This window comes from Staurois parvus, unplaced genomic scaffold (assembly GCF_062004578.1).
Source record: "Staurois parvus isolate SC_StPar_1 unplaced genomic scaffold, SC_StPar_1.0 ptg000187l, whole genome shotgun sequence".
Taxonomy (NCBI): domain Eukaryota; kingdom Metazoa; phylum Chordata; class Amphibia; order Anura; family Ranidae; genus Staurois; species Staurois parvus.
This window is the reverse complement of record NW_028317983.1, coordinates 7,812,888-7,831,378: the sequence shown is the minus strand read 5'-3', so window position 1 is coordinate 7,831,378 and position 18,491 is coordinate 7,812,888. Positions and strand designations below refer to the sequence as shown.

The 18,491-nt window shown below is 45.7% G+C and overlaps 1 protein-coding gene across 1 annotated transcript in view; it reads left to right on the top strand.

Annotated features, from left to right (window-relative positions):
- MRPL13 (mitochondrial ribosomal protein L13) overlaps positions 1 to 18,491 on the top strand; it is a 110,953-nt gene that overhangs the window by 29,081 nt on the left and 63,381 nt on the right. The window contains exons 3-4 of the mRNA XM_089677545.1: positions 10,676 to 10,769; positions 12,376 to 12,436. Coding sequence (XP_089533671.1) covers positions 10,676 to 10,769; positions 12,376 to 12,436 — 155 coding nt within the window. The remainder of the gene's footprint in view (positions 1 to 10,675; positions 10,770 to 12,375; positions 12,437 to 18,491) is intronic.

Below are 18,491 nucleotides of genomic sequence, written 5' to 3'. Positions count from 1 at the left end.
CCATCAGATCACCTGAGAACATCGAAGCAGTGAGAGCTTCAATCTTGCGATCCCCGCAGCGTTCTGTGCGCAAACATGCGTCTGCCCTTGGACTTTCGGATCGTTCAGTGAAGTGAATTCTTCACGATGACTTTCATTACCATCCGTACAAGTTGGCGATTTGTGCAGGAACTCTCCGAACGCGACTTCAATTCTCGGAGGAACACATGTGAGGCAGTACTCGAAAACGTCCCTAAGGACGCAATTGTTTTTTACAGTGATGAAGCCCATTTTCACTTGACTGGATGCGTCAACAAACAGAACATGCGCTACTGGGCCGACACCAATCCTCGAGAATTGCATCAAAGGCCTTTGCATTCATCTAAAGTCACAGTGTGGTGTGCAGTTGCCTCAGCTGGGATTATTGGTCCCTGGTTCTTTGAAGAAAATGAGGTCACAGTGAATTCAGACCGGTATGTGAACATGTTGGAGGAATTTGTTTTTCCACGACTTGATGAATTGGACTTAGGAGACATTTGGTTCCAACAGGACGGAGCAACGGCTCACACTTCAAGAGCATCAATGGCTGTTTTAAGGGAACACTTCCCGGAGCGCCTCATCTCAATAAGGGGCGATTTGGAGTGGCCAGCCCGCTCCCCCGATTTGGCCCCTTGCGACTTTTTTTTGTGGGGTTTTTTGAAATCCCGCGTTTATGTAAACCGTCCAAGGACCCTACAAGACCTGAAGGCCAACATCCGCGCAGAAATTGCCAACATACCCGCTGCTATTCTGGTAAGGGTCATGAAAACTGCCAGAAATCGGCTTATTCAGTGTATGGACAATGGGGGGCGTCACCTACCTGATATGATTTTCAAAACTGTGTAAAACAGAACTTTAGATATGTACCTACATTATTAAAGACAATAAAAACTATTCTGATTCATAAAATGAATTTTATTGCGTTTTAAAAAAAGGAAGTTATGTTGCCGCACCCTGTATAAGACACACCACATTGCTAAGCACACAAGTGGTTTGGAAGGCACAAGTTGGAGTGTTTTTACCTAACTTTTATTGTATGTAAAGGAGGTAAACTTTTTTTTTTATTCCACACAATATTAAAAAAAAATAGCTTGAAGTTCTGCTTTAAAGTAAAGGTTTAAATTTGTATTTTTTTAAAAAATAACAAACATGTCATACATACCTGCTCTGTGTAATAGTTTTGCACAGAGTAACCCAATCCTCCTCTTCTCGGGTCTCCCGCCAGAAATCCTGGCTCCTCCCCTCCGCCAAGTGCCCCTATAGTAAGCCACTTGCTGTGGGGGCACTCTTGCATGCTCGCTCTCAAGCCCCACCCTGTGTGTCTATAAGACACACAGAGCGGGGCTCAGCCCTGTCCCCCACTCGCTCCTCACTTGCTGTGATTGACAGTAGCCAGTGGCTCCCGCTGCTGCATCTGAGCCAATGAGTAGGGAGAGAGACGGGAGAGCCTGTGCTCTCATGTACAACACTGAATCAAGATTGGGCTCAGGAAATTATAAGGTGGGCCTGAGGCGAGCTGCATGCTGCAAGTTTTTTACCTTAATACAGAGAATGCATTAAAGTGTTATTAAACCCACAATAGTACATAGTTAGTCTGGTTGAAAAAAAGACAAAAGTCCATCCAGTTCAACCATTAAAAAAAAAAAAAGCCATAATCCTATACCCAGAGTTGATCCAGAGGAAGGCAAAAAAACACCAGCAAAGCATGATCCAATTTGCTTCTGCAGGGAAAAAAGTATTTCCTTCCTGATCCCCCTGAGAGGCAATCGGATATTCCCTGGATCAACTTTACCTATAAATATTAGTATCCAAATTGTAACTCTAGATTGTAAGCTCTGATGATCAGGGCCCTCTGTTTCCTCTTGTGCCAAATTGTATTGTAACTGTAATGTCTGCCTTTATTATGTAAAGTGCTGCACAAACTGTTGGCGCTATATAAATACTGTATAATAATCAGTTATATTCTGTGTATCTAGGAAAGAATCCTGGACTTTTTTTAAAGGCAAAATCAGTCTGTAGATGCAGTAAAGTATGCTTGTTATACTCACTGTGGAACTGAAGGGGTTAATCCTCTGCATTGTGTAAAAAGGCCGTTTCCTGTTTTCTCTGCCCCTCCCCTTATTCAATTGTTCACATCTTATCTCCTGATAAGTCAGACTGAACCTGTAGACACATGCACATGCTCAGTTTAGTGTGTATTGCTAGAGAGGTTTTTTTTTTTTTTTTCCTTGGGAGAGTGCATGTGATCATCACAGGGCCAATAAGCGTTGTCCAGACACTGGTCAGGGGTTCTGCATCCTCCTACAGCAGAAAGAAAACTCCTCCTACAAGCTTTAACCAGTGCTTAGCTGAACACTGATAGAAGTCGCAAGACTGCTCTAGCTGCTAAAGGTATTTAGCAGTTTATACTTAGTAAAATAATTGCATTTCCATGTTCTGTGTACTGTGGAAGACCAGATGCAGTGAATGCAGGGTCCAGGGAGACCAGATGCAGTGAATGCAGGGTCCAGGGAGACCGGATATAGTGAATGCAGGGTCCGGGGAGACCGGATATAGTGAATGCAGGGTCCGGGGAGACCGGATATAGTGAATGCAGGGTCCGGGGAGACCAGATATAGTGAATGCAGGGTCCGGGGAGACCTGATATAGTGAATGCAGGGTCCGGGGAGACCGGATATAGTGAATGCAGGGTCCGGGGAGACCGGATATAGTGAATGCAGGGTCCGGGGAGACCGGATATAGTGAATGCAGGGTCCGGGGAGACCGGATATAGTGAATGCAGGGTCCGGGGAGACCGGATATAGTGAATGCAGGGTCCGGGGAGACCGGATATAGTGAATGCAGGGTCCGGGGAGACCGGATATAGTGAATGCAGGGTCCGGGGAGACCGGATATAGTGAATGCAGGGTCCGGGGAGACCGGATATAGTGAATGCAGGGTCCGGGGAGACCGGATATAGTGAATGCAGGGTCCGGGAAGACCGGATATAGTGAATGCAGGGTCCGGGAAGACCGGATATAGTGAATGCAGGGTCCGGGAAGACCGGATATAGTGAATGCAGGGTCCGGGAAGACCGCATATAGTGAATGCAGGGTCCGGGAAGACCGCATATAGTGAATGCAGGGTCCGGGGAGAGCGGATATAGTGAATGCAGGGTCCGGGGAGAGCGGATATAGTGAATGCAGGGTCCGGGGAGAGCGGATATAGTGAATGCAGGGTCCGGGGAGAGCGGATATACAGTTGTGACCAAAATTATTCAACCCCCAATGCTGTAAAGGGGTTTAGGGACTATAGTGTACATTTGGAATTGTATTCAGAATCAAATCCTACAAGGACGTTGTAACTACCCAAATGCAACTAAAATGACATCAATTGTTTATGTAATACAGTAGTAAATGGTTCTTATGTGGTTTCTTCATTGCCACAATTATTCAACCCCTTAAAGACTACCACTCTGAAGAACAGAGGTTCATACAGGTGCTTTCCATCAGGTATTGAAAACACCTGTGGATGTCACCGAGCAGCAATCAAGCATAATAAGCACCAATTAGGCAGCTTTAAAATGACTGTGATACTCAGCTCCTTCTAGACATTTACTGGTGTGGTTACAAACATGGTGAAGGCAAGAGAATGGTCCAGGAAGACAAGAGAAGAGGTGATTTCTCTTCACAGGAAGGGCAATGGCTATAAGAAGATTGCAAAGATGTTAAACATACCAAGAGACACCTTAGGAAGCATCATTCGCAAATTCAAGGCAAAGGGCACTGTTGAAACGCTACCTGGTCGTGGCAGAAAGAAGATGCTGACTTCGACTGCTGTGCGCTACCTGAAGCGTAGAGTGGAGAGAAGTCCCCGTGTGACTGCTGAGGAACTGAGAAAAGATTTGTCAGATGTGGGTACAGAAGTTTCAGCCCAGACAATAAGACGCACACTGCGTAATGAAGGCCTCCGTGCCAGAACTCCCAGGCGTACCCCCTTGCTGTCTCCAAAGAATAAGAAGAGTATGCCAAAAGCCATGTGGACAAACCACAAAAGTTGTGGGATAGTGTTCTGTGGACTGATGAAACAAAATTAGAACTGTTTGGGCCCATGGATCAACGCTATGTTTGGAGGAGGAAGAACAAGGCCTTTGATGAAAAGAACACCTTGCCTACTGTGAAGCATGGTGGAGGGTCAATCATGCTTTGGGGCTGTTTTGCTTCTGCAGGTACAGGGAAGCTTCAGCGTGTGCAAGGTACCATGAATTCTCTTCAGTACCAGGAGATATTGGATGGAAACGTGATGCAGTCCGTCACACACCTGAGGCTTGGGAGACGTTGGACCTTTCAACAGGACAATGATCCCAAGCATACCTCCAAGTCCACTAGAGCATGGTTGCAGAGGAAAGGCTGGAACATTTTGGAGTGGCCATCGCAGTCACCAGACTTAAATCCGATTGAGAACCTCTGGTGGGACTTAAAGAAAGCAGTTGCAGTGCGCAAGCCTAAGAATGTGACTGAACTGGAGGCCTTTGCCCATGAAGAATGGGCGAAGATACCCGTAGATCGCTGCAAGACACTTGTGTCAAGCTATGCTTCACGTTTAAAAGCTGTTATAACTGTAAAAGGATGCTGTACTAAGTACTAAGATTGAATGTCACTTGGGGGTTGAATAAAACTGATAATGCTGTGAGCACAGAAAAGACATTTGTGGTTATTTCATTATAACTGTTATGTTATATTTGTCTGACCTACAAGTGCCTCTTTAATGTAAATGTAAGCAAGATGACTGAATGATCAAAAGCAATGTCAAACTGGCCAAAACACTCAATTTCAGTGGGGGTTGAATAATTTTGGTCACAACTGTAGTGAATGCAGGGTCCGGGGAGAGCGGATATAGTGAATGCAGGGTCCGGGGAGAGCGGATATAGTGAATGCAGGGTCCGGGGAGAGCGGATATAGTGAATGCAGGGTCCGGGGAGAGCGGATATAGTGAATGCAGGGTCCGGGGAGAGCGGATATAGTGAATGCAGGGTCCGGGGAGAGCGGATATAGTGAATGCAGGGTCCGGGGAGAGCGGATATAGTGAATGCAGGGTCCGGGGAGAGCGGATATAGTGAATGCAGGGTCCGGGGAGAGCGGATATAGTGAATGCAGGGTCCGGGGAGAGCGGATATAGTGAATGCAGGGTCCGGGGAGAGCGGATATAGTGAATGCAGGGTCCGGGGAGAGCGGATATAGTGAATGCAGGGTCCGGGGAGACCACGTATAGTGAATGCAGGGTCCGGGGAGAGCGGATGTAGTGAATGCAGGGTCCGGGGAGAGCGGATGTAGTGAATGCAGGGTCCGGGGAGAGCGGATGTAGTGAATGCAGGGTCCGGGGAGAGCGGATGTAGTGAATGCAGGGTCCGGGGAGACCGGATATAGTGAATGCAGGGTTCGGGGAGAGCGGATATAGTGAATGCAGGGTCCGGGGAGACCGGATATAGTGAATGCTGGGTCCGGGGAGAGCGGATATAGTGAATGCAGGGTCCGGGGAGACCGGATATAGTGAATGCTGGGTCCGGGGAGAGCGGATATAGTGAATGCAGGGTATGGGGGTGAGGATATAGTGAATGCAGGGTCCTGGGAGAGCGGATATAGTGAATGCAGGGTCCGGGGAGACTGGATATAGTGAATGCAGGATCCGGGGAGAGCGGATATAGTGAATGCAGGGTCCGGGGAGACCGGATATAGTGAATGCAGGGTCCGGGGAGAGCGGATATAGTGAATGCAGGGTATGGGGGTGAGGATATAGTGAATGCAGGGTATGGGGGTGAGGATATAGTGAATGCAGGGTCTGGGGTTTAGTAACACTTTAAGGTAAAAAAACTTTCTGCATTTATAACTACCGGTACTTTATTAGTGGAAGTAGCAAACCTAAAATTGTCCTTAATATTTTATAGTGCAATTATACAATGTTTGAAATTGCCTAAAACCTGCCACTTATATTGGCAGCATTAGTGCTGAATGAGCGCAGGAACCGATAAGCATCGACTTTACTAATGTCCGATCATCATTAGATTCATGTTGATTAGTTATTAAAGCACTACACACCTAAAGTGTAAGTACTCTTAGTGACCCAATGCCCTACACCCTCCCCCACTCCCTGCTGCACTTACCTCCATGGGAGATTAGCTGTCAATACCTCCACAGCCGGTGCATTGGTCACTTAATGGCACATGACCACTTTGACCAATCAGAATCACTCTGATCTATCATGGGGCGTTCAAATGCCCAGACTGATGCACCAACTGTGTGAGCAGTGACCGCTCATCACCCACTCAGATAAGTGCAGCAGGGAACGGGGGTTGGATTTGGTGACAGTGTACAACAATGCTCATCTGTTGTGAAAAGGTGAACGTACCCTTTAAGCTATCCTTACTTTGCCCAAATTTCAGCCGATTCCTGCTGGCCCAGCCAAAATTTGAGCAGTGTATGGCCTGCAGGCACCACCCCTATCAACAGATTCGATAGTTTAATTGTCTTTTGTGGAAGGAACTTGTAAAATTGTCAGATGAAGGCACTGTTCAGGTATTCTGACAGCTGGTGGTCCTGGCTGTCAGAATACAAAAAACCAGCAGGAGGAGGGGGTTGTCCATCTGTGCTATTAGAAATCTCCAACTGTATGGACAGCTTTAGAGCTTTACTCTTTGCACCATTTTATTGATTAGACATAAATGAATTTAAAGTGATTTTAAACACTCACATATACCCAGTGAAGTGACTGGCCTCAAGTGATACACAGAGATTAAACAAATCCTCCTACGTAAGTTGTACCTGTTTGTCTATAGCTGTCTTTCCCCTACATCCATTCAAAGTGCAGAATTTACATAGGATCTCCAGGTTCTGAAAAGCAGGGGGCGGGGAGCTGAAGTTATATAAATGAGGGGAGCTCTGAGAGCTGATAAGAGGGATGGGATACACTCCCTTCACCCAGCACACAGGAACAGAGCTGGGGCTGTCAATCTGCTGAAGGTCCCTCCCCTGTCACCTTTTTCCTCTTGGTGTCAGGAAAACTTGTCAGAAATGACTCATGCTTATAGCAGAGGAATGGGACAGCAGCCAGAAATTACACTTAGTACTCTGAATGGAGAAAAGTACACACTATAGAGGGATATGCCTTGTTCATATTTCATGTCTGAGGTTTGCAACCACTTTAATACATGCCAAAAAGTTATCTTTACTTTAGATCACGGGTGTCAAACTGGCGGCCCTCCAGCTGTTGTGAAACTACAATTCCCATCATGCCTCTGCCTTTGGGAGTCATGCTTGTAACTGTCAATCTTGCAATGCCTCATGGGACTTGTAGTTTGGCAATAACTGGGGGGCCACCAGTTTGGCACATGTGCTTTAGATGATCAACCAGTTTCAGATCAACCTAGACCAGAGGTAGGCAACCTGCGGCTCTCCAGCTGTTGCAGGACTACAAGTTCCATCATGCCTCTGCAAGTCATAGCTGTAACTGTCAGTTTTGTAATGTTGCAATGCCTCGTGGGAAATGTAGTTCCACAACAACTAGAGAGCTGCAGGTTGCCTACCCCTGACCTAGACCCAAGTGTCTAGGCTTTTAACAGTCAATTGTCTTAGTCATAGTTCTATCAAGTTTTTATAAGTATGTACCTCTACGAGGAGACTTCCCCTTACTTCCTACCCTGGTGACACCAAGACAAGCATTGAGGAGGAGTGGTTGTCCCCTTTACAGCGACATTCTATCACTTCCTGTTCTTGTGACACTGCAAAAGGGTATAGCTTCTCATCAGAGACACAGACGGCAATGAAAAGCTGACACAGCTTTTCCCACTTTATATATAACCAAAAAGGATTGGCTGGAGTTTTTACATAAACCTTCCATTGCTGACCTTTTTCTGAAGATGCTCCTTGCCTGGCTGTTTCTGGCTTCAATACTTCCCAAGTCACAGACAGATAAGGATTTAGACTTTTCCCAGACTCTCTTTATTTGCATGATTGTCGTTGACTGATTGAGTATATTAAAGGCAGAGGGTTAAAGTGACAGTCAGACAGAACTTTTCTAAAAGAAAAGTTCAGCAGCAGCAGTCTGCATGTTGTTCCCAGGACAGGTTCCCTTTAAACCTTTTCTATCTCCCCTGCAGCAAATGCGTGTGAACATAATAGGCATTTAGTAAGTGCCCATATTCCATAGATACACATCTCTCGCTGTATGTGGTCCACGTCTGGTTGTACATAGATCTGTGTTGGGTGGTAGGATCAGAATACTGGCCAATTTGTACATCTGAGAGTTAAACTCCTCAGTCCTCCCCAGCCTTGTTACTGGTATGATAAGAATGGAGATCGCCATCAGGCAAATCTGTTCAGCTTGTCTCGGGGTAATACACATCTACACATCGCAGTTCATCATGTTTTATGCTTTCTAGTTATTGTACTCCGCTCACTGCCAAAAGTGATTTAAAGCTAAGCTCTGGGATTCTAGAATATTGCCGTGTATCTTCATACTTGAATCATGGGGCTCTGTCAAAAACAAAAAAATTGCAATGCGTGTACCTTCATTTCATGTGAATTGGGCTAAGTTCGTACAGAGAGTTTGTCCAGTACAAATGGCAGGGACAGGAATCTGCTGATTTCTTTTGCTGTTTTTGATACTTGTGAGAGGCTAGCTGCAGCTGCCAATGGCTGCAACACTGATCTGTGTATTCTGATGGGATAGCCCACCCCCCTTCCCCGCTGTCAGAATATAATAGCACAGCATCCCTGCATCCTTACTGCTTCTGGGGTTCTGTTAGTTTCAACCCACTGGCTGAACAAAAAAACTGTACATGTATTCTCTGCTTAAGACCGAGGACCCCATGAGCCATGCGATTTGATAATTGTGATAAGGTCAAAACTTTCTGGGAAAAAAAAAAATTATTATCTTCTCTTTTTTTTTTAATGTATTTTTTATTATTATTATTATACAGGATTTATATCGCCAACAGTTTGCAGAGCGCTTTACAAAATGAAGGTAGACATTACAGTTACAATACAATTTGGTACAAGAGGAAACAGAGGGCCCGGCTCGTTAGAGCTTACAATCTAGGAGGAAGGGTTGAGTGATACAAAAGGTAATAGTTGTGGGGGGATGACCTGATGGAGGAAATAAATGGCGGTTTACTAGGTAGAAGCAGGATAGGCTTCTTTAAAGAGAAAGGTTTTCAGAGATTGTCTAAAGGTGGATAGATTAGGAGACAACCAGAGAGGTTGGGGTAGAGAGTTCCATAGGATGGGAGAAGCTCGGGAGAAGTCCTGGAGGCTAGCATGGGAGGAGGTGACACGGGAACTAGAGAGCAGATCTTCAGAGGATCGAAGAGAGCGGTTTGGTTGATATTTTGAGACCAGGTTGGTGATGTAGCTTGGAGCAGAGTTGTGGCTTTTATAAAAAAAATTTTTTTATACACAAAGAACATCAAATACACACACACCCCCCCCAAATAACAAGAAAACTACACCCGTACTTCCCAATTGCATCATATCATCTTATCTCCAACCCTCCCTCCAGTCCCTAATCCACGCCACTATCCTAGTTCCTAACCTTTCTCCTGATTATCTATCTATGTCTGTATTCCTTTTCTCTGTCGGGCACTCCATTAAAGCTCCCCCCAATGCTCATCCACCTATATTCCAACCAATTCTAGGTATCTTTTAGATCAGTGGTTCTCAACCTTCCTAATGCCGTGACCCTTTCATACAGTTCCTCATGTTGTTGTGACCCCCAACCATAAAATTATTTACCCAGTAATTATAATTCATGAGTGTCGTTTTACCTCCAATACTGCTGCTTGCAGCACAGTAGCTGCTTTTAACAGAGTAGCTGCTTTCAACACAGCAGCTGCTTTCTACACAGTAGCTGCTCTTTACACATCGAAAATATGTGTTTTCTGATGGTCTTAGGGGACCCCTGTGAAAGGGTCGTTCGACCCCCAAAGGGGTCGCGAACCACTGTTTTAGATGTTTTAAAGATCACCAGCCAACTACTCCACATTTTCCTAAGTTTTTCAATTGTATCCACCTCAATATGACACAACTCCTCAATCCTAAAGATATTTTCTACCCTATTTACCCAGTCCCTCATACTTGGTGGATCTGGGGCAAGCCAAATTTTGGGAATCAAGTCCTTAGCCGCACTGACTGGATGGTATAATATCCTGTTCTTATGTATTTTTACCTCAAGTTCGAATTTATAAAATAGACAAGTCCATGGATCTCTCTGTACAGTAATCCCACATATCTCCTAGATATATTGTAATATTCTCTCCCAGTAATCTTGTTTCTTCGGGCATTCCCACCATATGTGTGCCATTGTTCCCCTTTCCCCACTTCCTCTTCAACATAAAGGTGAGACAACTACTTGTTGTTTATGTGCTTTACTCGGTGTAATATACCATCTAACCATGCATTTATAATCCATTTCAACCATGCTCATATTTGTTACCTCGTGTGCTAATTTAAATATACTATTCCTCTGTTGCTTGTTCAACTATGATCCCAACTCCCGCTCCCATTTTTCCAGGAACTGAGGGGGGTAAGCACCTTCCATATCCATAAGAATCTTATAGATCGTAGAAGTTACATTCAACAGTTTCTGAATTTGCATTCTGTTGTAACAGATTTTGTGATTTGTGCAGGTGACTGCGGAGACCACGTTGTAGTGAAGAACACTCGGCACATCGCCTTCTCTGGGAATAAGTGGGAACAGAAAGTTTACTCTTCGCACACTGGGTACGTGTCACCTATTCAATTAACATGCATTTCCAAGATTACATGCGGCGATATATTAACGTACCAGCTGTGGAATTATTTTGGGATAGAATGTAGTAATTAAAGGCTACCTGTTACACAAAGGGCAAGAAATTTGGTTGGCTGTCTAAAGTTCAGCCTAGGTAATCCTTAGAAAGCAGCAAGAGATGTCCTCTCCTCATTGTTGTTCTCTGATTGTCTGTTTCAGTTGATAGCTGGTCATAAATCGAAAAAGCTGGCCATACTCTGAGAATTTTTGTGAGTTCTTGAAGAACTGGATAAAATTTGTTATATGGGTGGCCCTATTGCCACGTTTTCGCTCAACATCCCTCAAATTGAAGGAGTTGAATGGGAAATTATAACCCAATTAGATGCACACTGTTTGGGTATTCTGACAGCTGCTAGTGTCGGCTGTAAAGCCGGCCATACATGGGTTGAAGTTTGGCTGGTTCATTGGGAACTGACCAAACTTTGATCCATGCATGGACAGACAGGCTGGTTGTACACAAATTGATCTATCGATTGACTTGTGTACAACCAGCCTGTTGGAAAATTTTCTTTCGGTCAACACCGCCAGCTATAGCCGACAGTGCTGATCAGTGTATTCTGGTTGCCGCGGAAGTCTCCTCTCTTTCAGAATACATTGACGTAGCAGGAGCTGTTGTGGATGGGGAAATCGAGTCATTGTCTTTTGTTCAACTCGCAAGTTGAAAAAAAAAAAAAAAAAATTATGTACAGCCAGCTTTAGAATACAATGGCCACAGTAATAAATGTATACATCTTTTTTATATAGCATGAATGGAGAAATCTATTAGACTGTTCTTTAGCCTGCAGGCTGAACGAAAAAAATTCAAACTGTGTATGGCCAACTTGAAGCTGCATTCCAGGAAGCGAAGGCACACTATGAGTTAAATCCAACTTGATGCATGACATCTCCAGGAGTTATGTCTATTGTTTACACTTCACAGGTTTATTACTGGGCTGGAGAGACACTTCGGGATCTAAGAGGAGGGCAGCACACAGAGCAGCTATGCCTGCCCCTTCCCTCTGCTGCCATTCACAGAAGCCTTTGTATTTTGTGAATGTGCTCACATAATACCACAGCTTCTGTGACTGGGCAGGAGGAGGGGAGGGGTGGGCATCGCAGTTGCAGCGACCCTACTGTTGAAGATGCAGTGATCAGAAGGATCAGCATCAGGCTCCCAGAAATACAGCGTAAGCTGTTTTCCAGGAGTACTATAAACCTGTCAGGTATAAATAATAGAGATGAGTCCTGGAAATGTCATGCACCTCCTTGGATTTAACTTAGAGTGCCTTTACTTTTTACAAAGCAGCTGAATTCCTGGAATTCAGCTTTAAGAAGCAGATAACTTTTTCAGTGGGCAAGGGAAAGAGATCAGGGGACAACTGTAGCTTTTTCAAGAGACGACTTGACTGCTTTTTTTGAAGATATCATAATAAAACATTTAATTGCAAAAAATCCAGCAATATAAAGCAAGTATGGTATTTATGTAAATTTTATATATTCCTGCCTAGAAATGGAATGCTTGCAGGGGACAAATTTATAACATTCTTTTTTTCTATCCAGTTATCCTGGAGGTTTCAAACAAGTCACTGCAGCCGTACTTCATAGGAAGGACCCAACCGCTGTGAGTATAAACTGGACCTTGCACTGATCACAAACCAGAATGCACACAATGTGCTGGAGGACTGGCACCTTTTTGTATCATTTTCTAAAGTCAATCTGTTAAACCTGCCACAAAATATCTGACACGTGAAGAAATCTACGCCAGTTCCAGTGCGCTTGCCAGAATATTCCACAATGCATGCAAAATGGGTCTACCTATAACATAATCTGTTTTAGTACTCAAGTAGGAAACCTTACATACTCACACTTTCTTTAGACATATTGGACTATTTGCAAGTATCTTGACAAAGATGACATTTACAGTGCTATGAACAATAAAGGGTGACTATACGTTTAAAATACATGATATTAACCCCTTCACGCCTAAGGGTAAAACAAATCTAAGCACAATTTTGCAACATTGACATGTGTAAAACCGTACATATCATCACAACTACTTTGTACATCCAGGTGAATTATACCGCGTTTGTTTCAGGACAATTGGGCTTTCATTTGGTGGTAAATGGTAATGGATATCTCCTGATTGCTTGTTTTTTTTTATTATAAAAGGAAAACTGGCCCAAAATAAAAAAAAAAAATAAAAAAATCTTTTTTTTTAATTTACCGTATTTTTCGCCGTATAAGACGCACCTGACCATAAGACGTACCTAGGTTTTAGAGGCAGAAAACAGGAAAAAAAAATTCTGAACTAATGGACTGCAGACACAGTACAGGAGATGACCAGAGACTGCGGACAGCACAGGGATGACCAGAGACTGCGGACAGCACAGGGATGACCAGAGACTGCGGACAGCACAGGGATGACCAGAGACTGCGGACAGCACAGGGATGACCAGAGACTGCGGACAGCACAGGAGATGACCAGAGACTGCGGACAGTACAGATGACTGCTGACCTTTGGGGAGGTGGGGAGCGGGTACCTGAATTTGACAGGTACCCGCTCTTACTTCCGCAGAGTTTTAGTTTGAGCTTACCTGTTCCTCGATCCAGCCGCGTGCTGTCTTCCCGGCTTCTGTAATGGTGCTCTGCATGACAGCCGGGTGCCCAGTGCGCATGAGCGAGAAGCACTTGCGCTTTGTGATTGGTCCGGCGGCTTCTGGGATCTGTCATGTGTCCCAGGTACCGCCTTACCATTCACAAAAAGCACCGCTTCTTGCGCATGCGCACTTGGCACCCGGCTGTCATGTCCAGTGCCCACACTACAGAAGCCGGGAAGACAGCGCGCCGCTGGATAGAGGAACAGGTAAGGTCCCGCTGCAGAGCTGAGCGGCCGGCCCGGTATTCTGACACGGCCGCGGTGGAAATACCGGACCGGCCACTCCATATTCACTCTATAAGACGCACTGACATTTCCCCCCCAGTTTTGGGGAAGAAAAAGTGTGTCTTATACGGCGAAAAATACGGTAGCTGTGTGTTTCTTGTTACTACCATAACTTACCAACCTAAGAACAACTCAAAATAAATTTTCCAGCTCTTGACAATCGCAACGATACCTTATATGGCCTCCTCACTGGCCTGCCTCGCCGCTGGCTATCCCCGCTTCAGTCGATCCTGAATACGGCTGCCAGACTCATTCACCTTTCCAACCGCTCCATCTCCGCCACCCCCCTCTGCCAATCTCTCCACTGGCTTCCGATTGCGCAACGGATCAAATTCAAAATCCTAACATTGACGTACAAAGCTGTCCACCATACTGCCCCGAACTACATCACTGACCTAATATCCAAGTACTGCCCAGCACGCACACTCCGCTCCTCACAAGACCTCCTTCTCTCTAGTTCCCTGGTCTCCTCCTCCCACGCCTGCCTCCAGGACTTCTCCAGGGTGTCACCCATCCTCTGGAACTCCCTGCCCCAACCCATCAGATTATCACCTACTCTCCTCTCCCTTAGGCGCACCCTGAAAACCCATCTCTTCAGGGAAGCCTACCCCACCCCCTGCTAACTTGCAGACCTCCTCCACTCTTCCTACCACTCCATCCCCCACAGCTATCTCCTCCTGTGCCACCATCCCCTCCCTCCTAGATTGTAAGCTCAAAAGAGCAGGGCCCTCGATCCCCTCATGTTTTGCATTGTATTGGTATTGTTCTGTCACATGTTCTGTCCCCCTTTGTAATGTACAGCGCTGAGCGAACCATTGGCGCTTTATAAATACTGTATAATAATAATAATATGTGTATATTATTAGTTGTTTGTACCCACAGTACAGCCCACTAAAGCACACTGACACTGATACCAATTTAAAAAAACAAAACCTGATCTTTGACCATGACCTTTTGATCTTGACCCTGACCTTGACCCAAACATTTACCCTGGCACTGAACTAGATCAAACCTTGATCTAGGTATTTTTTCTTTTATTTTTTCAAAATAAATTTATTTTTTTTAACAAACTATTTTTTTTCCCTCTATGCCAGGGGTTAGAAAAATACAATGTATCTCTCTCCTCCATTCATAGAGAGGAAAAAAATAAAAAACAAGGGGGCCAGGCTGTACAGTGACTGATCACTGTGATAACTAATCAGAGGCTATCACAGCAATCCTGTGACCCGGATTTGGGAGTCTCGGGTCCCAGTTGTTAGAATGGGACTCAGGGCTCTCAGTGACACCGCGGTCTTTGTGCTGGGAGCGCGCTGTGTGGCTCGCTCCCAGCAGAAAGACAGGTACGTAAATATACGGCCCCACGGAAAAAAGCCCAGTTCTGTGAGGCCGCATATTTGTGTGATGTCAGCGTCAAGGGGTTAAGGAGCACTAAGTAACTTTGCGGATACCCATCTCTGCTTTGTGAATTGTCATCATAGACCCAGGCCTCTGTAAATATTGGTTTGTTTACACGCAGCCTGTCTGTAGACTACATCCATCCCTCACGTGTCTGTCAACCAGAACAGAAAAAATAAACCATCAGGAATGCTTTATAGATTTGTATTTTTCTCTAAAGAATTTCAGGTATGGACCTTTTATACATAGTTATAATGGCCCACCTTGGACCAATGTAGTTCTGTATATACCTTACCTGGCCAATCCTCCTGGAAGCTGGAAATCACTGAAAGAATATGTCAACCCAACATTTCACTTTCCTGATATGCGCCTGCTGTACCATGTTCTTGTATGGAAAAAGTATCCTGTTCTCTTTGTATTGCTTTTAGTGTGTGAAATCCCTGGTGTTTCTGCCAGTCCCTCTGCTTTCCTATCAAAAACTGACCACAATGGCCATCCAAGCACAACGTGGTCAGCTCTCTAGTTATGCTGGAAACTCGGCCTGCTCTCCTCCAATGATCCTGACCCCACCCTCCACACCACCCCCACACAGCCATTAACTAGAAAGACTAGTGTATGGCTGTTTCTCCACCCTCACCTCTCTATGCAGCTGAGAACAGAGGGTATGTGATCACTTAAAAAAAAAAAATGAAAAGGGGGGGTATTTATCATTTTTTTATAGCTATACACCAAGGGTACTGAATTAAAATGGAGTTCCAGTCAGTAAAAGATTCTTCCAACAGAGGTTTGGATCTCATGTTTGTGCCATGATTCAGATCCTTCACATCACATTCCCCATCTCCTAATAGGTTCATATCTCATTGGCTGCACTTGGAGGACTGGAGCGATGTCACTTCCGGTTCCTGCCATTTTTTTTTAAGCACTAGATCAATGCTTTTTTTGATCCAATGCTTTACATTGCAGAGGAGAGATGTGGGGTCTTATTGACTAAATCTTGTATAATAATATCTCTCCATAAAGAGGACCTGTCACTAATGACTGTGTGTTGAGTTATTTTGAGGGGACAGCAAATTTACACTGTTATACAAGCTGTACACTCACTACATCACATTGTAGCAAAGTGTCATTTCTTCAGTGTTGTCACATGAAAAGTTAGAATTAAATATTTACAAAAATGTGAGAGGTGTGCTCACTTCTGTGAGATACTGTATATACATACACACACTATATTGCCAACAATATTGGGACACCAATCCAAATCATTGAATTCATGTTCCAACCACCTCCATGGCCACAGTTGTATACAATCAAGCATCTGGCCATGTAGACTGCTTCTACAAACATTTGTGAAAGAATGGGTCTCTCTCAGGAGCTCAATTTAAGCGTGGTCCCGTGATAGGTTGCCACCTGTGCCTTGGTACTAAATATTCCACGGCCAACTGTTAGTGGTATTATAACAAAGTGGAAGCAACTGGGAACAACAACAACTCAGCCGCATAGTTGTAGGCCACGTAAAATGACAGAGCGGGGTCAGCGCATGCTGAAGCGCACAGTGTGCAGAAGTCACCAACTGTCTGCAGAGTCAATAGCTAAAGACCTCCAGACTTCCTGTGGCCTTCAGATTAGCACAACAGTGCGTAGAGAGCTTCATGGAATGGGTTTCCATGGCCGAGCAGCTGCATCCAAGCCTTACATCACAAAGTGCAATGCAAAGCGTCGGATGCCATGGTGTAAAGCACGCCGCCACTGGACTCTAGAGCAGTGGAGACGTGTTCTCTGGAGTGATGAATTATGCTTCTCTGTCTGGCAATTCAATGGACGTGTCTGGGTTTGGAGGTTGTCAGGATAATGGTACTTGCCTGACTGCATTGTGCCAAGTGTAAAGTTTGGTGGAGGGGGGATTATGGGGTGGGGGTGTTTTTTCAGGGGTTGGGCTTGGCCCCTTGGTTCCAGTGAAGGGAACTCTTAACCACTTGCCTACCAGGCACTTATACCCCCTTCCTTACCAGGCCAATTTTCAGCTTTCAGCGCTGCCGCACTTTGATTGACAATTGCGCGGTCATGCAACATTGTACCCATATGAAATTTTGATCATTTTTTTCTCACAAATAGAGCTTTCTTTTGGTGGTATTTAATCGCCACTGGGCGCTTTACTTTTTGCGCTATAAATTAAAAAAAGTGCAAAAAATTTGAAAAAAAAAAAAAAGTTTATTTGTTTCTTTTATAAAATTTTTCAAACGGGTATTTTTTCTCCTTCACTGATTTGCGTTGATGAGGCGGCACTGATGGGCACTGATAGGCGGCACTGATGGGCACTGATAGGCAGCACTAAAGGGCACTGATAGGCAGTACTAATGAGGTGGCACGGATAGGCGGCACTGATAGACAGCACTAATTAGGGGTCACGGATAGGCGGCACTGATATGCAGCACTGATAGGCGGCACTGATAGGTGACACTGATGATGGGTACTGATAGACGGCACTGACTGGCATCACTTCTGGGCACTGACTGGCGGCACTGACTGGCACAACCCCTGGGCACTGACTGGTGGCACTGACTGGCAGCACTGGTGGGTGGCACTGGTGGGTGGCACTGGTGGACAGCACTGGTGGGTGGGCACAGGTGGGTGGCACTGGTGGGCACAGGTGGGTGGCGCTGGTGGGCACAGGTGGGTGGCACTGCTGGGCACATGTAGGTGGCACTGCTGGGCACAGGTAGGTGGCACTGCAGAGTGGCACAGGTGGGGGCACTGCTGGGCACAGGTGGGGGCACTGCTGGGCACAGGTGGGGGCACTGCTGGGAATGGGTGGGCGGGGCTAGTGGGCGCACAGCTGATCGGAACTTGCGGGGGTCACTGCTGGGCACCGATCATCAGGGCACTGATCATCAGTGCCCTGATGATCGGTGCCGATCCCCGCTCTGACAACTGCCGGTTCTCGGCAGTACTTTCCTCACGATCTGACAGCGTGAGGAAAGTGCAGCCGAGAACCGGCACTTGCATTTTCCTGTGATCAGCGTGTCATTGGACACCGCTGATCACGTGGTAAAAGGCCGGTGGGATCGGCCTTTCACCACATCTCGTGATCAGCTGTGTCCGTAGGACACAGCGATCACCGAGATCGCCGGGTGCGCGCCCCCTGGGGCGCGCAGGAGAGCGCGTTCTGGGAGGACGTCATATGACGTCCACTCAGAACTGGCCGGCCGCGGTGAAGCCGTCATTCGGCTATGCGCGGTCGGCAAGTGGTTAAGGCAGCAGCATACCAAGACACTTTGGACAATTTCATGCTCTCAACTTTGTGGGAACAGTTTGGGGATGGCCCCTTCCTGTTCCAACGTGA